This window comes from Labrus mixtus, chromosome 8 (genome assembly GCF_963584025.1).
Source record: "Labrus mixtus chromosome 8, fLabMix1.1, whole genome shotgun sequence".
Taxonomy (NCBI): domain Eukaryota; kingdom Metazoa; phylum Chordata; class Actinopteri; order Labriformes; family Labridae; genus Labrus; species Labrus mixtus.
The window spans coordinates 25,161,470-25,184,444 of NC_083619.1; the positions used below are offsets into that span (position 1 = coordinate 25,161,470).

Here is a 22,975-nt window from a genome sequence, read left to right on the forward strand (position 1 = left end):
AAATACCATATATACCGTATCTGAAAACCCTTATAGAGGTGTGTTATATAGGGACTATGGATAGTGTACACAAGTGATTTCAAAACAGAGATATGCATGCTAGGGGGTTGGGCTAAAATCTGAGTCACTCAAATAATAATAATAAGAATAATAAAAAAGGAACTTTAAAATTGTCATGATACCATTTAAACACAGCCTGCCAAAGTTTAGAGTGAATGAAAACTAGTTAAACAAGCAGAAATGTTTGTGAGCTAAATGGACATTAATAACTGTTCATATTTAAAAGTAATTGATTGAAGAATTGTTGAAAGAGTTAGCCATGAGTATAGCTGAAATAGATACCTCAAAGTGCTTTCCCGAACCTGTTGTCGAGAGCTGGAGATAAATGAAACCTCCTTAACAGCCAATCAGAGAGATTCCTCTCACCCACCGCCGATTCAACATGTCGAATCAGCCAAAAAAAGGCCGACGGGGCCGAACACACCGCAAAAACTAGGACCGACGGCCGACGACCTCCTTGGTGTGTCAAGGCCTTTAGATATATTTTGGTAAACAAATAACACCCAGTCCAAAGACAAATACATATTTATAACATTAGCTTGGATTCATTTCATAGAGCGTTAAATTAAAGTCAAAAGTAAAAGTAATTAATACATTATACTGTAGTGTTCCAAGACTGTCGAAAAAAAGATACCCTAGTTAAATATTTTAAATAGTTAGCTTAGGAGTAAACGTTTGTAATAGCTGGCTTCAATTACCTTCATAAGCAGTTAGATAAAATAATGGATTAATAGTTTAAGCAGTTAGCTAAAAATAATAAATGGGAGGGAATAGGGGGGAGTCATGGGTGAACAGGCCAGGACCGAGTACACAGCCCTGTGGCACACCGGTGTTCAGAATAATGGTTGAGTATGTGTCGTTACCTATTCTGACCAAATGGTTGACACAGTTAGCTGAAAGTGTTTGAAATCAAAGATTGTAAATAATAGTTATAAACTGTGATATAGGCTTACTCTAGGTTTAATGCAGCACGTGGTTGAGATAGCTTACGTTAGGAAGGTTTGGAGTAAGTGTTGTATAGAGCCAAGATGGCACAGGTGCAGAAGGTAAGCAGCATACAGATAAAGGAAAGAAGGGATACAGACACTCAATATTTCAAGCTCACTTAGACCTTCAAGATCTTCCCCAGGCAGGTTTGCCTCGACATGTTGCATCATTAAATTACAGGTTTTGTAACATTAATATTTGAGGTTTTTTTCCTTCCTACAGCCCCGTCCTGCGTCGGTTAATAAAAAGAACTCACATTAGCTGTTTTGTACATCATCATCATGTCTTTATTTGCGTGTAAACAAACTCTGAAAAGAGCATCAGCCAGGTTCTTGATTATTGGCATTAACATGATTCATTTCATTTGCAGTCATGGATAAAACATGATCACTCTACTGCAAAAAAGGGATACTAAAGGTGTATTGAGACAAAACACAAAGTCAATCTTGCATTGCTTTTTTTTTTTCCAAGTCAACATGGCCCGTATTCAAGTTGCATTACACAATAATTTGCCCTTACAGCCAATGAGTGATTCATCTGGATAGCATACAGCGACAGGTTTGATCTCAATTTCTGAATCCTGGTGACCCCAACAGCAGAATGTCATCGCTAATGTTTGCAAAATCTTTGAAATTGCATGAAGAAGTCGCTGCGTTGGCTGGTGAAAATTCAAGTATTTACCTTTACTCGTCTTGAATTGCGCCGTGCAAGGAAAACTTGGCTTTGTGTTCGTTCTGAATACACTTCTAAATAAGTCATGTCCTACAATCTTTCCTTTCACACTCGTTTCCTTCAAAGTCTCAGAATTGAATTTATTAGCTATAACTTCAACCTAGCGGATCATCGTGTTGATTTCAGTGTTTGAAAATCGTATTGCCCTGTCGAGTCTTGAGGTGAGGGAAATATTCTCACTTCTCGACAGACTTGAATTTGTAACAATAAATAAGATTTGAGGACTTCATAAATGACTTATTTGTTGTAGTGGCCTTTTTTGCAGCATGTATAATAAATAACATGACACTTCCATACTAACTGTCTGCGACCTCAGCTCAGTCTAGCAAAGCAACTTCATCTCGTCTCACTTGGTGTATGCAGTGTTTCTCACTACTGTATAAGGTGCTGGGTGTGTGTGTGTGTGTTTGTGTGTGTGTGTGTGTGTGTGACAGAGAAATGTCCTCGTTCGGGAATGTGTTTATTGTCGTCGTTGTGAGTATGTTGGTGTGTCTGTGATTGTGGTTAAGATTTGGACACCACTGCGTGTCCCGAGGCTTATTAGGTTAGTAGTTCAACAAATCATTAAATATGTAACAGGTGAAGATTTGCAAAAATAACCTTCTTAAAAACAACGAATAAAAAGGTCCGCAGCGATCACAGCAGTAGTGTTAAGAACTGAGTGCAACATAATCCGCTTAGTCACTTCCATTGTACATGAACAACAAATATATTTACAATCAAAAACAAAAAACAAACAAACAAACACGTAATTCATAAAAGAAATGTAACCACATTCAGAACCACAGAGTCATTGTGGGACTTGCACTGAGTGAGAATGTCAAGTGTAGTGTTTGTGTGTGTGTGCAGTTCACTGACCTATTCTGACTGGCATTAGGCTTTGTGTAGTAAGCAGACAACTCCTCTTTCACACATATACCACTGGCCTTAAAGGTGAATGCTCTGCCTGGAAATCAATCAGTAAGAGAGCTCCAGCCTCCGTCTTCAATGACAAAAAAAAAATTTCCACCATGAATTGTCCCAAATGCAGATCAAGAGACAGATCACGAGAGTTGAACTATTCAGCGATTTTACACTCTCAACAAGCACATCCCAAAGTTTCAGGGTCGCTAACAGAGCTATCGTTGCTTTTTAAGAATCAGCAGCAGTTGGCCAAATAGGCCTCAAGATTTAAGCCGGGTCCTCTCCAAAGAAAAACCTGTTCAAGGTTTGTAGGATCAAAATTTACAAGCAACGACACAAACAGCAACTCCAACAACACACACACCCCCCATACTCACAGGCTACGAGGAAGTAGATATCAATGTGAGCCCTGGTGTGTTTTGGTTCATATTTGAGTGTTTCTTAAAGCTGAGCAGAACAAGATCAACCCAGGTAAAACCATGTTGATGCATGACAAATTGTATTGGAGTTGGATTACGCCGAATTTGCAGTGGCTGTACGATATGAAAATAAGAGATTTAAGTTCGAAAGCTGAAATGGGGAAATAGGTTGAATGACATAAAAACTTCTTCAGAAAGTAAACGTGTTGGCCACAGTTCGGATCAAAGTGAAGCTAAATCTTTAGATGTGGTTATACTCTGATGCGACCGGTACACAATATCCAGCGTTCATGCAGAGAGGGGGCTTGCATGTCAGAAATAAGGACAAACCGAATGGAGGAAATCTGTCTGCGAGTTTGTCTTTGAAGAGAGAGGCTGGAGTGCCTTTGACAAACTGGTTTCTGAGCTGTTGCAACTCCAAAAGAGCATCCTCCTTTTGTTGTGTGCCGCTATGCATTCATATCTGTGTGTGTGTATATGATTGGCTGTGTACATGTGTGTGTGTGTGTGTGTGTGTGTGTGTTGAATCCTTCTATCACACCTCCTTTTAAGGCTTTCAAGCTGCTTTGGATCAAAGTCAGTCCCAGGGGATAATTCAGCATAAACATGGAGTTCAGAGACATCATAGCCTACCTTTCACGTCGTGCTGAATTCAATTTCCAGACACATTTCAACACATACTTGATCTTCTGATTCACAAAAGGAGGCAGATGTCCCTCCAGCCGAACTAATGTTCTACTGGCGTCATTGTTTTGTTTTGAAAACTTCATCTGACTTCATCGCCGCTGTCAAAAAAAAAATGTATTTGTTTCTGGGTTTTGAAAAATGTTAAATGCTCCAAATGCTTAGACCTTAATGTGGATTAGGGCTGAAGAAAGAGTGTAGTTAATAAAAAAAATTAAAAAAACAAGGGGCGGTATTCACGTCTAAGACTTTCAGCCGTCGTCTCAGAAGTTGCGAGTGCAACAGATGTGCCACAGACTAAATCAAAGATTTATAAAGAGCGCAAGGGGGAAATCGAGGCAGAGAATTTGTTATAATGTTAAAATGAACCCCACACTGGCCACGAGATTAGAACAGATAAACAGTACATTAGGCTTTACGCATCATCATAATTACCGATAGATATATAGCAGTCGCAGCCATCGCCATCCAGTTTTTGAAACACGTTTGACTAAAAGGGAGGGGACAGGAAGAGGAGAACTTTTTTCTTTCTGGAGTTGGATTTAAATAAATATTCTGTTTTTTTTTTTGTTTTTTTGTTTTTTTCTCCTTAAAGCCATCTTTTCCTCCTGCCTGGCGGATAAGGAACATGGTGCTGAAGGGGTTTGATTGGGGGCTCTATGTGAAGTTCTGGAGGGGTTGGCTGACCCTCATGCAGGCCCAGTAGAAGGCCCGCGCCATGGTGATGACAACCAGGAGCAGCAGCACGGCCCAAGAGGCGTAGATCCCCTGGTAGGTCTGCGCCTGCACCCACGTTCCAGCCTGAAGAGAGGACGACACAACAGACGGGGGGGGGGGGGGGGGTTTCAGAAAAATCAGATGCTGCTTGGAGAGTCTTTAAAAAAGGATTTATGAGCATTTCTCTGAGTGTGTGTTGTGGTGATTATAATGAGACAGCTCAAGTCCAATCAGGCGAAAGAAATCAGAGAGCTAAAGCTACAATTAGGCTGGAAAATGTTTTATGTATTCATATCTGACCCATTTAGATTTTTTTGCAAACTGAAAAATTCAAACCAAGTACCCAGAGATTTTTTGTTGTCGTCGTAGAAGATCAACCAGTCGGACTTTTATGACAACATTACAATATTTTTAATACGACACACGCTCGCTTGAGAGATGCTACTATGTGTCCCTAATCCGTGATTGATCCACCTGCATCAGACGCTGAATTTGTTTGCCGTTTAAGCTGCAGACATTTTCATGGACTCCGTACATGTTCACTGTTCAGTGCGCAAAAGTGACTGAGGGGCGAGAGGGAAAATAGCTTCCCATCAAGTATTGAGCATGTGCAGCTGCTCAGAAGGAAATTATTTAATGAAGATGGTAAAAGTGACTTTGAGAGAAACCCACAGGGATCGTCTGAGAATATGGAAATGTGAATTTCTGTTGCAAAGTCACAAGAGTGGAGCAAAGCTAATATGGGTTTTTAAAAAGCCAAAAGGAAAACTATGAAACTTGAGTTAGGAAGATTGTTTATGACATATTGTTATACTGCTGTGAGGTTAAAAAATCCAACCATCCATTATCTATACTGTTTTTCCCTTTTGGGGTAGCATGGGGCAGGAGCCGATCCCAGCTGTTATGGGGGGGGGGGGGGGTTACACCCTGGACTGAACGCCTTTCAATCACAGGGCTGACATAAAAGCCCCGTTTCCACCAAGTGGTCAGGTTCAGTTCCATACAGTACCCATTTATTGGCGTTTCCACTGTCAAAAGTTGGGAATGGTACCAAAATAAGGGATCTGTACCGATTCTACTTTTTTGGCACCCTTCTGTTGGGGTGTCAAGAGTACCAATCCAACCCTAAAGGGTCCCTTTTGTTTACTGTGTCCCTGTTCTTCTTGAACGTTGAACTTCATTTATAGCGGGCTACACCTTGTTGGGCTGCTATGATGTCGCTATCTCCACCTGGCTTACACTCCGCTTACCAAATAAAGGTTGGCTGTGGAAATGCAAGCAAGTTCAGGGATTACCGTACTGAACTGCACTGAACCAAACTGGACTGCTTGGTGGAAACGGGGCTATAGAGACAGACAATCAGCCACACTCACATTCACACACACTGGTGACACAATGTAGAGTCACCAACTGACCTAACGAGCTGTTACCTAACCTTTAGACTGTGGGAGAGAATCCAGAGTACACAGAGAGAACGCACGCTGAAGGGCTCCTGTCCAACAGGGATTTGAACCAGTAAGCTTCTGCTTTTAGGCAACAGCGCTCACCACTGCACCACCCTGCAGCCCATACTACACAAAATACTGTAAAAAACCTGTTAAGACCCCTGGAGATCTCCCTGATGATGCACATTGAATTCTTTCTATATTAAACCACAGAGTATGTTGAAGTCCAGGATTTGGCGTCATCATCATCATCATCATCATCATCACTTCAGGTTGGTTTCTGTATGCTAAGTTATGCGCTTTATTACCAGTTAAAGAAAAAGCTGTGAAGGCGGCCAAATCGAACCATCAAAGCAGCTCATGCAGGCTAAAAAAATATTATATACGCTTAAATAAGAAAAATGTATACCTCAGCCTTAAATGAAAGTCTTCCCTCTTCTTGTGTAAGTGATGTGTAAAGTTTTAATGACTCAGGCGGCTCACAGGGACCATAACATTTTAACTGGCATCTTTGAGCTGATGCTGCTCAGCTGGGGACACGCCACAGCTGCTGCAGTGATGAATGTGCTTAACTTCCTTAATCCTTAACCACCTCCGTGTTCTGTTGAACCACTGCTTGATTATTCGCGATGGGGAAAATTGCATTCGCTCAGATACTTGTCTTTGATTTTTTTGCCGATAAAAGTTTTACTAACGCAGCGTTGAGATTAAACTGTCAAACCTGTGCTGTGGTGCAAGTCATCTGATTGAAAACAGCCTTTACATTAAACACGGGCTGCTTTTATGTCGGGACATTAATTGCCTCCACATTATGCAATGCTGCCAATACTGCAAATGTATTCTGTGCACATTGCTTACTGCTCTCCATGCGGGCAGGCACTCACTCATCCAGTGTTTAATGTGTGAATTCTGTGTGGTGCCGTTTCACGTTCATCTTGCTCCCTCTGCTGTTTCAAAAGAAGAATGCATCGACTCTTTCTTCCTTTGAATCCACATCTACTTTTAGACTTTTGCACTCCTCTTCATTTAAAATTGTTTCACAACTTCTTCAAACGTGAAAAATAAAAACAGGAAGCTGAACTTCTCTGCATTAAGAGCCTTGAAGAATTGGAAAAGGGAAACAAAAGGTCAATCCTAGTCAAGATTTATATAATCTGTTGAACTTTTCAGTGGGTGTAGAGGCGGCTGTTGCAAACTGAACTTTGCTTACAGCGCATTGAGGTTCTGTTTGTGCAATTTCTCTCAAACAAATGGCGGCATGTCAGACGGTGCCAAGAGAGCAGCTGTGAGGTGAACACCTTCACTGTTTAAAGAGCGGCAGCAAAAGGACACCTTTTTTTTTTTTTTAAATTCTAAGAATGTCTTTTGAGAGCTCAAATGTTTAAAAGATGAGACAACAATTAAATATTTTGTGTCATTTTAGCCCCTGAACATGTCACCATTGATGATGTGTATATACTAAACAGAAGGTCTTAATATCTTGAATGTTAGTTTTAGATCCCGGAAATATTTTCCTGGTAAAATACAGATAAAAAGATGAAAAATAAAAACAAAATAGTAAGGCGTCCTGGATGGCCAACTCACTATCAGCCCCGCAGTTGAGATGACGAATAGCAAGCAGAGTAGAAAACACCACAAGCTCCGCCTCCGGGGATACCTCTGACCAATAGACGAGCTGCAGAAATGAATAAACAGAAGACAGAAATCAATTTGATTAGAACAAAAATATACAACCCAGTGATAAAACTCTTCTCATCTTTCTGAGAACTAAGTCGTTGTCAAAGCGAGCATTTTGACAAGTCAAACTCTAAAATAAAAAAATCAAGCTATCAGCCAACAGCTTCAAGGGTTTCATGTAGTATACAAGGTTGTATGTTAGTGAGTATATACATGAAATATTCATGTAAACAGCAGCGCATTCCCGCTACAAAGACCTTGAAACCAAAGCAGCTAGTGCCATTTTGAAGTCAACGATTGTATGATTTACATCGGTATTTTTTCTACAGGATGGTGGTTAAAAGGAAAACCTTGGTTAACTAACAGCCCACCTACAGTCCCATGAACTTTGCTCACATTCTTAAGACTCTTATTCAGACAGTGATATATGAATGTGGTTTGAAGTTCAAATCCTTCTGATCAGAAAGCTCCTGATGTTATGAGACACATGTTAACACTCCGAGGCTGGTGAGGAAAAATGTGTTGCAGCATTTGAGGTCAAAGACAAAAGCCACACAAACCGGATACCATCAAAGTGTGTGTGTGTTCTGTCCTTGAGAAAGACCCTGACGCTGCTCACTCCACGCAGGTTTCACTGAATAAAAGCTGCAGCTAAGAGCCTTGACAATGTAAAACTACTATTTACAAGTAAAGTGAGACTGAAGGGGTATAATGGATGAATTGTTTATAGCTACTTACACTTTCCTGCAGTGTGGGCACCTGGCCAGCGTCCGGTCTGTGAACTCTGTCCACTGCAATTACAAAAGGAAAGACATGTAAGCTCCCGCTTCAAAACACACCAAAAAAAACATGTTTTTCTCAACTTTGCACAGGAAGAAAACGGCCTTGAACAAATATTATATTCAGAATATTTCTCATCAATTGATATTCTAACATGGAATATCAATCTATTTTTTTTTAACTGCTTACACCTTTCCAATCAAAAAGTTTCAGACAATGCATTTGGCTGGAAATCAAAAGTGCATATCTATAGTTGTAAAGTCCTTCTTTATGCTGTGTCTGCATCTGGAATTATGAATGCATGTCTTTTTATTGGCCATAAGGTTTTATTAAGTGCTTGGAGGAGACGTTTGGGTTTGTTTCATAGACTGTTAATATTAATGGACGAAGCCTGAGTGACGTCAGCCATCTGTTCCTGCAGGGGGGTCAGGAGGCTCATCGGCAGCAGCCGTCATGCTGGAAATCCTGTTAGGCCTAACGACAGGCTGAGAGCTGGAACTGAGGCGGGTTCTAAGCCTCTTGACACCTGTCAATCATGTCAGCTACACGCCTAACTATGGATAACACGTATTGTTCATAAAATCAAAACAGAGGCGTTTTTAAAAACAAAATCACCCCCCCCCTTAAAGTGTGTGCCAGTGATGACAATAACTAATCAGACCTATTTAGTTTTTTGTACCAGGATGTGAACATGTTTATTAATGCTGTAAAAATGGCCTTTTCGCCTGTGGTGTGTATGTGATTCCCGGTGTTCCTGGAGTCAGCCTCAAGCGGACACTCGATGACCTGCAGGATTTTGCACTTCCACATTGGCTTCACTTTTCAAGACAGGAGGCCGTCTAAGTACAGTTGTTGGTAATGTCTGAATAACGCCCAAAGAAATGTGAAAAAGAAAAAGTTAAAGGCCTCCCCTGCAATATCTTTTTTTTTTTTTGTCTTGACCAACAATGCAATATATTCTGGTAAAGTCAATTTGTATAAATACTGTAAAGCCCTGAAGTCACAAATACAAATCCTGTCATACTAAATATTTAACTGTCAATGATACAAACCAGAAAGAAGCAACAACCCTCACATTACAAGAGCTTAAACAAATCTCTCCCTCTAAGCCAAAGTACCCCAGTGAACAGGTGAGTGTGGTCCATATAATGACCGCCATCATCACAATAATATCCTGGTGAAAACGCTCACCACCAATACTGAATAGACCGTAAACAATAGATACAATTTGACCTTCATTTCTGGCTCCTACAATATCTGCTGGAGATGATTCAGATGACAGCTGAATGATTAAACGACAGTCCAACTCATTTCATTAATAAACTGAAAATGCAGCACTGATGAGGCTGGTGATGTGACAGACCTAATGTCACAGAGCAGCGATGTATAAATAAACAATAAATACTTTGTCAAAATACAGACTGTATCTGGCTGCTGCATGAATTGATGATATATTTCACACACAGCCATTCCAGTCCTCGCCAACTAGCGCCGCATGCCATCCAAAAAGCTGAGAAAGAAAAATGGGTTTCTCTCTCTCTCGGGGAGTCAACATTTATTCCCTCTCTTAACACTGCGGCGTGATACATTCGTTTACCCTGCAGAGCCGGACGCACTGTGTGTGTGTGCGCCGTACATCCTTCTTGTTCTGATAGAAACACTCTGTATGGGAAGCGCGGAGAACATTATCGCCAGATCTGCGACAAAAGGATCACGGCGACACCACCCAGGGCACAGATTTGTATTTTCATTCAGCCGCGCTGTCTTCAAGCAGGTAGAAAAGGTCCGCCTGAATGCTAAGCAGCCTGAACCATCCGTCTCACCTCTTTTAGCACTTCACCCCCGCTGTCTCTGACTCCTTTCTTTCACCATATATCCAAACCGTCTCTACCTGTCCCGCACATTGTTAAGAGGGCAGTAAGTAAAATTTCGCTTCCTCTTTAGCACAAAACGGTTGAAATATATCAGCAGAAGGCTGATAGGGTTATTGATCTGCTCCAGTAACTTAACATTTACTTGGCGCTGGTGCTAAGAGGTTTTAGCTCCTCTATAATTCACTGTTCTGGCCGTGCTACAGTACGTTTCACAACAAAAAAAACCTCAGGCCTGCTGAAACTGTCACAAGATATTTCAGCAACAAATTACAAAAGCTTCACTCCAAAGCAAAAGAAAGACAAAGGAAAAAGCTGTTTTATTACTAAGCTACTTTGCATACAAATACATAAACTATTCAACAACGTTTTATTGGTTCTTTGCTCGCGACAGTGAAGTTCAATACAGAAGAGCTGAGGAGAGAGAGACAGAGACTTGTATGATAAACTCCTCGGAAATAGAAAATAAATGCAACATATGCCTGAAACAGTTATTCTTACTAATGGAGACTAGACTGGTTAGAAGAAAAAAAAAATAAGTCTGATTGTACTGATGTGTTGAAATGTACCCACTTCTAACTTGACTTTTTACTCGAGTTACATTTGTTCTCACAAGTTGATGTTCTCAGCCCCTAGATCGAAGTCTTTCTCGATCCCACTGTGAGTCAAATCAACAAGTCAAGAAGGGTATGTTTGAGGGTGAATCAGGAAAGAGAAATGTTACACTGAGCATCTACCCTCTAAACCAACTATGCTCACCTCTGGCACAACAAACAAAACAAGAGGGTGAAGGCCTAAATACCAAATTAGAGGCTTCAAATCAGTAGAGAGCAGGCTACATTTTCTTATTTGCCTTTCAGCTAAAACTTGGATAAACAGATTAATAACATACTTTATTTTTGCAAAATAGCACAGGTCTCTGATCTCGATTTTAAAAACCTTTCAATAGAAAGACGACACACTGAGGTTTAACAGGGGTTCAGTCCAGGATTATTTATGAACATGTAGCAGTGATTTCCAGTGTAAATGTGATCTTAATTGCTCTATTAAGGCTTAAAACTGTTGTTACTTTATCTGATGAGTTTTTTTAATGGATTGCGAGAATGAGATTTAATGAGTTCACTGCTGAGCTTTAATGAATTAATTTTGTAACATTGGGACAAAACTAGACCGTCACTTTTCTCCTGTTTCCCGTCTTTATGCACTGGCTGGATAGCAGACGGACAGACATGAGACTTTATGTTATTAATCAAAATCATGGCAAGACTAGACAGCAAATTTCCCAAAATGTGGAAATATTGCATCAACTTTGAATCAAATGTAAAATGAAGCAGTAACCGCCGGTTGTTGAAAAATGAAGCAAATGAGGAAGTGCAAAAAAACTGCAGATCCCAGGTGTCCACTTGAGGCTGGCTCCAAAAAAATGAAACCAATGAATTACCATTAAAATGACTCTTTATACGGCAGGAAGTCAGGTTAGAAAAATAATGTATCAGTATCAGTAGCTCCTTTCTTTATTGGTACACACTCTACAGGGTAGGGCTGGGAATCTCTGGGTGTCTCACGATTTGATTCAGAATCTATTTTCAATTCAAAATGATTCTGGATTCATGGATTCAAAGTCTATTTATGAATTAGTTCATACTTCAGGATCTACTCCAGTCAGCTGTGAGACTGGCTGAATGTCTTGCTACACCATTTGGCATTCTGCTGAGTTTAAGAGCTTGCATTAGCACTTAGCAGGTAGTGACTGATTAGCCCAAAAGAATAAAAGATTTTTGGAAGTTATGAATCGATTTAAAATCTCAGAAGATTAGAATCTCGATTTTTACATTAACCGTTTAGCCCAAGAGTTATGCACATGGCTGACTTGAGTTTAATAACAGCTGGACACGCTTGGCTTCAAAATGCCTCTTCGGAAACCAACAGGTGACATCACTGAGACTACGTCCATGTTTTATAAAGTCTGTGAGAAAATGTGATTCTGAAACCTGTCCATCGGTATTAAAGGTAACAAACATATTTCCCTTAAGTTAATTTAATGGTATATATATATATATATATATAAGTAGGGTTTGTGTGTTACCAGGAAGGTGTTGCTGCAGTGTCCACAGGAGACGCGGGCTCCAGCTGGCTGGGGGTCAGGACTGGCAGGTCCAGGATGAACGGGGCCAAGATTAATTATCCGCTTACTAAAAAAAAAAAAAGACAGGAGCAAACATGTTAAGACACACAAGGTCAACATTCACACCACAAATGACTCCAGATAATATATTCAGCATCAATGCAAGCTGACAATCACTGCCTGGTGTTGTGAGACTCACTCTGACTGCGAGAAAAGGGCTAAAGGCTTCTCATTAGATCTAACACTTCTTTTCCACAAGCAACTTCCACACATAACCACAGCTGTCCAGAATTACTGATCAGACAGCGGCGCAGAGAGGCGTCTGCTTTAGTCAGCATGTCTGGTCTGAATGCAAAACAGTGAGAGGGAATGTAAACCCTCCAGAGCAATTCAATGCAGGAAAATACGCCTCGGAGGAAGAAATGAAAGACCTTTGGTCAACTGTAATAAAGCCAGGAAGGTCAAACGTCCCCACAGGTGCTGAACACAAGCAGACAGCTATGAAAGGAAGAGTTGGTTCTTTTCTGCCAACAAATTAAAGTATCTCTTCCGACTTTAAGCGCATCTGTGACACCTAATCTACTGTCCAATCCTCAATCTTTTCAAATCAAGTTGAAACCGCAAAGTCCAGATTTCCACATTTTTTATTCTCCTGGTGGAAGAAATCTGTCTGTGAATACCCTTTATACATTTGCCAGATAGTCTTTGACTGCCAATTGTTTTAAGGTAGTGTACTGTTTTTTATATCGACTCGTTGGCTAGATGGATGCAACAAAACATTTAGTTAAATGGTCATAAAATGAAAAATTTTCAGTTCCATAAATGTCTGTTAAATCTTTATCTTTGTTTCAGCAAGTGAAAGGCAGGGTTGGTCATTTTCTAAAACTAGCATGATTTTGAAAGTAGCATTCCCTCAGTGCTCTGTCTACACCCACCCCCTCCACTCTGTGCTCCCTCAAAAGCCACGCCCCCTCACTTACATGAACGAGCGCCGTTGATCCAGAAGCGGACCTCAGCTCATCGCTTTCAATGTGTAGAAACTACGTCGTCTCATGTCTCATTCAGCGGTAAGTAAACTCACAGTATAAACTCTTTGAGTGTGGGCTAGTGCACACAAGATGTAGAGAACGAGCATGAAGACAGGGAGGCGTCTGATTGGTTCATCAGATTGGTACCTCGTGGCAGACATTGGTCAAAGTTTTTACAGGCTTACAACTGCTACAGATGAGGGATTTTCTTTGTTCCTTTTTCAGAGCACATCTGGAGGAAAATTACCATCCCTGCCTTTCATAAGGCCAAAACAAATAACTGGTAAAACGGGGAAATCATTGAAGGTTTTGAGACTTTTAATTTGATCGAAAACTGTATTTTGCAGCACAATATTTTGATTAACCTTCAGCTTTAGCCCATGATCTGCAGTGAAGCTGGCAGAGAATTGTGTGTCTCAGAACTTCATGACAAAAGATTGTATGATGTGCCGTTCAAAATTACACACATTTACATAACAGCTAAAACTTAACCCCCCCCCAGCCCCCACCCAAAAAAAGCATGATGGCTAAAAATGTTGCTGTTGCACATTTTACGCCTGAGGCATAAACAACGACTCTTATCTGTCTCACCAATTACACCAGGCTGCAGCAGCATGATGTTCAGATGAGCTGCCAAAGTCATTTGCTGTGACTGACATCAGCCCGTTTTTATACGATAGAAATCCAAAAACGTTGGCATCGGTTTGACCTGTAAAAAAGTGTTTTACGGTTTTTTCGTTTAGCTTCCTTCTGACGGATGGCCCCTGAAACTTTTCTTTCCTGAGATTTATTTGAACTTTTGGCAACCTAGTGATGAGTTGAGAAACGCAAAATGCAACACAAGAGGCATTCACTACAACTTCTTGGAGCCCTTCCAGTTTTCACTTTAACCTGTTTTTGTTCTTCTGTGGCTCTTGAGCTCAATCAGCTCTGATATTTAAATACCAATGAATCTGCTAAATGTGGATTTGGTTAGGAGCTACTCTTCAGAATTAGAGCATTTACCTGCCGAGTTGTGGATTTTTTTTTTGCTTCAAGGTGCAAACTTTAAAAATATTTCCCTACTCTGAATAAAGTTTCACCCAACACAAACCCCATTACATACAGTACTATATAGCATTATTACCCATACAGACACTCCTCCCATACTGCTGAGGCCAAACACATGATGTGGTGTTTTTAATGAGGCTGTTATTTCCTCATCCGGCTCGCTGAGCACTGCATGTAAACTGCAACTGGGAGCACAGCCTTAATTGAGGGACTGCTGCTCCCATCGCACCTGGTTACCTCTCTGCCTCATTTTGCTCTCATGCAAACACACAAGTTCTTCTGGCAGCCTCGCAGTGGAGACACGCACACTCAACACACTTGGAAAAGAAAAAAAAATGTCTCACCAATATGGCCGGGGACAGGCGATCCTCTGGGAAGTGACTTTGCAGATGAGGAGACAGTTGCAGGGGCAGCGAACGTACTTCTTCCCTGCTGGGGCGTTCTTAATGGGCTGCAGAGGGAAACAGAGGCACACGGGGAGGAAGAGATAAGAAGCAGGGCATTAGAATGGGAGAGTCAATAACAAGCCAATTATTCCTGACAGACAAAGAATTGAACCAACACAAAGTGAGGAAGAGAGGCGCTTTGGGAGAGTTCTTAGAAGTGGCACTACTGCAGTCGCAGGTTAGGAAACTTAGGGAATCATGATAATGATTATTAAGAAAGGAGAGCAAAGGTCGTCCTGAGGCCTTCTTCTTTAAAACACCAACTTTATCTCAACCTAGTCGAAAAGGTTTGGCTCGTAATTTCTTAAGACAGCTGATGAGACTCGATCATCCATACAGGCTTCTACGATTACGAACGCTTCTACGATATATTTGAATATTTCTGTCGCAGAATGCCGCATCAGGGTACACAAGTAACATAATGCAACAAGATATCTAGAGATGGAAATCCAAGACCAGTCCTAAATTGCCTGATAAATCTGTTATATGTGCCTTCAAGCATATTCATTTGCTTTATTCATGCTGTCCTGTTTTTATGACGATCGCACATTGCAAAGCAGTGACGTAAAGATCGGGCAAGCTTGCAACAAGGCGACATGACAGGAAGCAAGAAACGGATCACAGCAGGGCTTCATTTGATGAAGGAATCTGAGAAAGAGTGGCAGCAATCATGTCGGAAAAAATCCTCTTTTATGTTTCAAGTGCAGCTGCTTACCAACTGAGCAGCACCTCCTTCATTCAGGGTCAATTTAACGAGTGCCAAGAGAGATTGGCGCTATTCTTCTACTGCTGCATTGTCTTCACTCTCAAGGAGAAATCAACTGTTGCTTTGATGCTTATAGCCTGTGTATGCCCCTTTTTGTACACGAGAAATTGTCTACAAGCAATTAGAAAATCGATATAGACTCATCATAGACAATCATTAAAATCTTGTGATTTACAAAACAACATTATGTACAGAATCAGAAACATAGTTTTTGAAGAACATAGTGCTCATGTATATGCTTTAATGGACCAGGTGTTCGTCTTGACAGTGCAGTCTCCTTTGTAACTTCTCAGCAGGACACATGTGACTGTGGGCCCCCGATCGGCAGTCAAGGACGATGTTTGAGCTCACGCAGAGAACGGAAACTTTAATCTGAGTTTCCTACAAGTGCAACTCGAGGAGTCCGACACCTTCCTCTGGGCTTTAATAGAACATCCTCCCGCTGTGTGTCCCGCTGATGGCTCTCTCGTCTGCATCGTTAAACTCTGACTAACCAGATCAGATGGAGTCCTGCAAGTTTCCTGCGCCTTGATCAATTTCACTTTACAACAACCGAGGGAGCCGAGTTTGTTTCTGCAGAGGAGAGAGAGAGCGGCAATGACACAGCGGAGAAAAAACAACGACGTGGGAACACAATAAATCTGTGGTGTGAAATGTGGCAGCGACCAAATGTATGTGTGTCACATATGCTGCCTGTAGCCCAGCAGAGGTTTAATAACAAAGAAATGACAAAGCAGCATTTATGCGACTGTCAGACTGAACGGGGTACCCTGAGGTGAGATTTTTTTTCCCCCTGGAAGATCAAAACGAGTATTACAAGCGTTTCATGATAAGCATCTACAGAAGCAGGCTAACAACAAACACGTGCTCAGTCCAGATCCATTAAGTACCAGGCTTAATTTACACAGTAAGCTCCCAGAATACATCTGGTATGTACAAAAACAATAAGATAAGATTTGACCTACAATTTCTTGGAGCAATTACCTTACAGGACACAAAAATCACAATTAGGCACACGTCGAATAATCAATCTATGAAACGAGGAGATAACAGAAACTATTTGCATCATTTTTTTTTTTTGCCAGCTTAAGCTTCTGTATTTGTAGCATGGCTGCTGTCCTCACACTCTCACAGGTGCAGACAGGGTCGATATGAGTGAGTTAGCTGGTCAGTCATATTGCGCCTTGTTTCAAACTTTTTCATTTGAGGACACTGTGTTACTTCACAACCACTAATAACAACAAATTGGTTTATGTATTATCCGGCAGCAGCGGAAGTGGAAGTTAGGGGGGGGGGATCCAGGGCTGAACTGGTCCCCTAACGCCTGCAAATAGTGTCAAGTGGATTTATATTCATGTAGGAGAATATTGTTTGTGTGACGGTTGAACTGCACTGCATCATTCTAAAAAATTGTGTTTCCTTATTTAGCCCGTTTCTTTACAAAATCTAACCCCCAATTTCCACCTACTCCGTGCTCGCCTCGGTCTGTCAGCGCCGCGGTTTTGCTCCCTGGATCCGTTTCTGGATCGTGAGCGCAGCCACTGTACTCACACCACAGAACTACATGATCGCTCGGGAATAAAGCGCTCAAACCACATGTTGCTTTGTCTCCCTGAGGGTGATTTGTTGATCATTCAGTGAGATCATTTGGGGGCAATGTGCAGGTAAGTTACCTTTTTCCACAATAAACACACGTGATGTCTTCAGTGATTTGAATCTTCAGTCTCATAACCACTGCTCAAGCCATTCCAGCTCTCGGTCATAGTTATTCAGCTGCTTCTGCCTCGTCTTAATCACCATTAACTGTGATTTTTTTTTGTTGTTGAGCTATTTCAATTAGCGGCAGCGAAATAAGCATTTAAATTGTTTATTTGCAACTACTCAATGGACTGTCATCCCTCCTTGGCTGTCAAATTAAAGCAGGGCAGGAGTAAATTGTTATGTCACAACAAACAAATGTATCAGCCTAATTAAGGAGAGGGGAGTGACACGAACAGAAGGAGCGCCCCATTAACACAAAAACAGAACCAGACCAGATCAAACTTATTTGCTTGAAACAAAAAAATAAAAAAAGCTACCCTGCAGTTATAACAGGAGCATGTTTCGCCTCCTGCCCAACATCCCTCACAGATCTTTGGATCAGAGAAAATGCTTGGGTTTCAAAACATGTCTGTGTGATGAAACATCAATCTGTAACTTTAACGATGCATCCAGACTGACTCCAGTCTCAATGAAACCTCAGCTATCGTTTTTTTTTTTTTTTTTTTTTTACAGATTTGTGTCAAACTATTTTTATTTGTAAGCCATGGACATATTTCTGTACATATGTTCCTCCGTCTGTCGATTGCTCATATTTCCAATCTGTACATCTGGACATGTTTTATAGATTTTTTCTCCATCTGTGTACTGAATAGCAGAGCTGCGAGTGATGAGCATGCATGGCGCCCCTTCATCCTGTAAAATATGACAGCGTTGGTCGTTTTAAATGACGTGCTGTTACCATCAGCTAAATTTAAATCCTAATTATTTTGGATCTTTTTCTCTGTGCATGCTGTTACCTGCTGCGTTTAACTACACGTGATCAGTCACTGTAAGACTTAACTGAAGTGTTTGGCTGTCATATGAGATGTGAGTCCCGCTTAATTACCGACCAACCGTAAGAATGAGGCGGTTGTAAAAATAGCGTCACTCACAAGTGTTCTCACTTCAGCACGTCACATGTTCTGGATCAGGCACTCCAGCACTTTGATTTAAACGTCAAAGTACTTCAAACAGAAAAGATTCAGTTACAGGTTGTGAACATACTGAATTTTTTATGAGGTTTATGACAAAACATGGTATCGCAAAATCTAAATTGAATCTGATCGCTAGCATCATTAAAATAAATACTTGGATGTGTTTTCACAAACTTTGATGATGTATTTACAGAGAAAGAAACAAGAGTTCTGTAGCATCAGACAAGACTGTGACTAGACTTAAGATGTGCAATGTGACTTGCATCAGGAAAGCCTTTAGCACCAGAATAATAATCAGATATAATTGTTTAGCTTTTGAATGTAGGCAGAAGTCAAAGCTGAGCACATGTTAAAGAGGATCTATACTATAAATATTGCTGAAACTGCTGAGTGCACACACAGGTTCATGCTACGCCGCTTTCCCTCGACCAAAATGACCCCATTTAATAAAGTAAACGCTCATAGTTTTTGATGAACCAATACAACCGCTTAACGTCTGCAAACCCGTCTTGGTGGTGGTGGTGATTTTAAAAAACTACAGAAAGTTACAGTCCAATGTCCGGTTCAGCTTTGAAACAGAAACAGTGGAAGTACTTTCTACCAGTGAGGACTAAAAGTGACCTCACTGTGAGTCTGGTGGATTATTCATCTTAATAAGGATAATGAAACTGAAAACTAATTGTGTTGAAACTCTCTTCTGTAACTTGAAGCAATGACAAGAAAAAAAAAACCCAACAACCTTAAATTACCCGGGCGCTGGAATTTACTTTTTGACCAACAGCCGTGAATGGTAGATGAAAAAAAAAAAAAGCTCTACTGAACTAGACTGTGTGCAGGACAGGTGTGCACCAAACACTTACATTAATACTGAAACAGCCTGCACATTGTTAACACCAAAATCTAGTTCTGGCTTGCATTGGTTTCGTAATTATCAGTATAAGACTATTTTGATACATGCATGAACCCACCAGTGAGGTGCGAAAAACAGGGAATGATTTCCTTATTTGTTGCTCTGCAGGTATACATCTTGGACCCAGGGTTCAGCTCTATTGTAATTAAGTGGTGGCAGAAATTCTGTGGTGTGTCGAGCGAGTTATATGTGCGAGCACAAATTGCCGAATTCTTCAGCCGCGCTTCTTTCCCCTTGACTTTTCCCGCCCAGGCCCCTAGTAAAATTTCCACCTGAAGAGCGGGATGAGCTGATGTGTGAAGGCAGCAGGACATTTTCAGGAAAATTCACCAGGAGCGAGCGTGAGGGGTTGATGACGTTTACAACACAACCGGTGCAAGACTGGAGACGAGGCCGCCGCGAGACTTATTGAAGCAGCTTCAGAATCTTTTCCTGGTTGCCAGTATTTTCTTTTTCCACTCGTGTGTTGATACCGTGAATACGTCCAATTACAATGTGACGTAGCATTGATATAAAGGAAAAATCTGCCATCTTGGATTTCCACAGTGTCTGTTGGTGCGTTCATTTGGCGTCGTACACATCGGAAAAACAAGTTTCCGAGTTGCAAAACGCACATGGACCCCTATTCAAGTTTCAGCAACTATTTGGAAACTCTGGAAAGAATTAGGAGCCCGACTAGCCGACTTGACGTCATAATCTTCATCACACGGGGGTCAAAATATGTTTTGTTCATGTTATAATACTTGTTGATGAATTCACATATTGCACATCAACTTTTTGCTAAAGTATAACTTGTAACAGAGACATTCCACTCTGTTTTTTTGCCGTTGTTGAAACATTCAGACTTTCCGAACTGAACTCAGAACCGGTCCATAAATGTTCTCTGTGTGTTAAATTCTGCTGTAGTAATTCCTCTTGAGACCTACCGTAGCTTCATTGCAAACCCCACACTTCACCACGTGCTGGTGGATCTTGCCCTCCACAGAAATCAAGCTCTGGCACACTCTGCAGCTGATAACAGGGGCGCTGCCACTCTCTGGGGAAGTGAGAGGGGAGTAGGGTGGAGGGTCCTCCCCTAGCAGCACTGAGGGCTGGGTGGGGCTTGGGAATGGAGGGAAGCCTACACAAGGCGGGAGACAGGAAAAGTGAAACAATAAATGAATAATATGATAACACAACCAGTGACCATTTAATGAACTGTTGAGGAAACGCAGTTGCAAAAGTTGTGTAATGACCCTGAAAAGAACAAAAAAAAAAAACCTAATACTCATGACAAGTAACCTCAACGTTGCGATTAACAAGATAATAAGATTTGGTCTCGAGTTCAACAGAAAGGAGCTTTAGGAGAAAAACTCTCCTGGAATGCAGAGCAGGGTCAGTCCCAAGCAATAAGAGTCTTGTGAGAAACAGAAACCAGAGTTAAAGAATGAGTTCATAAATGGGACGGATTAATCGAGAGATCTATTGCAAAATACTGTACAGTCTGCTCTACATTTCTATTAAGCAGGATGATAGACTGGGAAATTGTGGAGTTACAGCAGCGGGTTACCAATGCAAAATAACAACAGAAGAATACATAGAAAGTAAATAAACCCTAACACAAATAAAAAAGAAAGAAATATATACATCCAGAATTTAGATTAACATTAGATAGATAGATACTTTATTGATCCCGAGGGAAATTCAAATTACTTACAAAGTCAATCAATCAATCAATTTTTATTTGTATAGCGTCAACTCATAACAAGTGTTATCTCGAGACACTTTACAAAAAAGCAGGTAAAATACCTTACTATTTGTCTTTTAACACTACAAAAAAGCAGGTAAAAAGAACTTACTATTTGTCTGTTAACACTACAAAAAAGCATATAAAAAGACCTTACTATTTGTCTTTTAACACTACAAAAAAGCAGGTAAAAAGACCTTACTATTTGTCTTTTAACACTACAAAAAAGCAGGTAAAAAGACCTTACTATTTGTCTTTTAACGTTACAAAAAAAGCAGGTAAAAGACCTTACTATTTGTCTTTTAACGTTACAAAAAAGCAGGTAAAAGACCTTACTATTTGTCTTTTAACGTTACAAAAAGCAGGTAAAGGACCTTACTTATTGCTATATTACAAAGGAAATAGTCTCAAAAAAGACTAAATAAAATGAATAAGACAGAGTGTATAACTGAATGTAAACATACTTCTCTGGAGGGCAGAGGTGTAAAATGTGGTTACACTTTAGAGAGTTGTGTTTACATATGTCAAAGTGCAAATAAGTGTGCAGACATGTCATCAGCCAATAATATAAAATAATGTAATAATGAGCAGGTACACTAATTTAATGTGCAAAGATAAAATGTGCAAACTTAACTTAGGAGCAGAACGGGTCACAATTTGAAATAGACAGACGTGATCAGGGTTATTGCTTTCTCTCATCATGCATTTCCCCATTAATGAATTAAAAAAACATCCCCTCCCTATGCGAGCATGTTATTGGTCGCAGCTCTCTGTTGGAGCATCCCTCAGCAGCCTCCCTAATGGATCTCCCATCAGTCAATCAAATCAGGTGTTCCTCAGCTAGCTCAGCCTTGCAGTAACCTAGCTTACCATCACAGCATAAAGCACTGCACAGCTGAAACACATGCAGCAGTTAATGTCAGAATATGTTAATGAAATGCATTATTGCTGTTGCAGTTTTGCAGAGTTAGGCAAACATGCGGGGTTTGAGGATGCAGCTATCAGGCTAGGTTAGCATGCTAACACAACGCTTCAACCTCTGCTTCATAACATGTCTGAAACAGCATTTTATCACGAAACAGGAGATGCTCGTAGAGAAACTCCCAGAGATGTTTTCAGCATACCCGCACAGACAAACGCCACGAAATGATATTTGACAGCTGAGCAAGCAGGTTAAGCAGAATGCCCAGTCAGTGCATGCTAACGTAGGAGCTAAGGCTAGCTCAGGCTTGGAGTATATGGAGGAGAGAGAGAGAGAGAGAGAGAGAGAGATGGATGGATACTCACTCTGTGGTTTGCTGGGCACACCGTAAGGCGCCGCACCCGGAGACAACCCGCCGGAGCCGATGCCGAGAGCACCTTCTCCCAGGTCTGCTAGTAAGGGGGACCTCTCGCCGTCCGCCATACCGAGAGCGAGGCGTGGAGGGGGAGAGTGGGGGAGAGAGAGTGAATGCAGACCGATACGGTGTGTGTGTTGTATTGTTGTGTCGTAAAGGCAGGAGTCACATGATCACACCACCACCGACGCTGCTGCTGCTGCTGCTGCTGCGGTAACGGTGCACGGAGGTGTGGCTCAGGCTGCACGGGCACGGATCAATTTGGTTGTAAACTGAGATGTCAAAAAAAATAAAAATGCACAAGAGAATATTATTTTATTTTTTTCCAATGTTGTGAAAGTAGAAGTAGGCCTAAACTTGTCTTTTATGCAAATCATCTTTCAGTGTCATTTTCCTGATCCTACAATAATAATAATAATAATAACAATAACTTTATTTATTTATATAGCACCTTTTAAAAACACAGGTTTACAAAGTGCTTTGACAAACTAAACCAAACACAGAAGAACATAAACAACAGCAAGAACATAACAAATAGCAAAATACTAAAAATTATTAAATACAATTCAACAGAAAA

General features: G+C 40.9%; 1 protein-coding gene across 1 annotated transcript; it reads right to left on the reverse strand.

Annotated features, from left to right (window-relative positions):
• Window positions 1–1,034: 1,034 nt before the first annotated feature.
• Window positions 1,035–22,600, reverse strand: pip4p1a (phosphatidylinositol-4,5-bisphosphate 4-phosphatase 1a). Its single transcript, XM_061045391.1, has 7 exons — window positions 22,349–22,600; window positions 20,262–20,455; window positions 14,823–14,929; window positions 12,362–12,467; window positions 8,363–8,415; window positions 7,532–7,622; window positions 1,035–4,586 (listed from the first exon to the last, which is right to left on the reverse strand). Exons 1-7 carry the CDS (start codon window positions 22,464–22,466, stop codon window positions 4,443–4,445), a joined length of 813 nt encoding a protein of 270 aa, XP_060901374.1. The 5' UTR covers window positions 22,467–22,600; the 3' UTR covers window positions 1,035–4,442.
• Window positions 22,601–22,975: the final 375 nt, after the last annotated feature.

What these genes read in the sequence shown, in the direction of transcription:
- pip4p1a (XM_061045391.1), bottom strand. Translation starts at nt 22,466, where the DNA reads ATGGCGGACGGCGAGAGGTCCCCCTTACTAGCAGACCTGGGAGAAGGT. An exon ending in GGGTTTGCAATGAAGCTACG is followed by an intron (nt 14,930 to 20,261) that starts GTAGGTCTCAAG and finishes TTCCCTCTGCAG; the next exon opens with CCCATTAAGAACGCCCCAGC. An exon ending in TCTCAACTGCGGGGCTGATA is followed by an intron (nt 4,587 to 7,531) that starts GTGAGTTGGCCA and finishes TCCTCTCTTCAG; the next exon opens with GCTGGAACGTGGGTGCAGGC.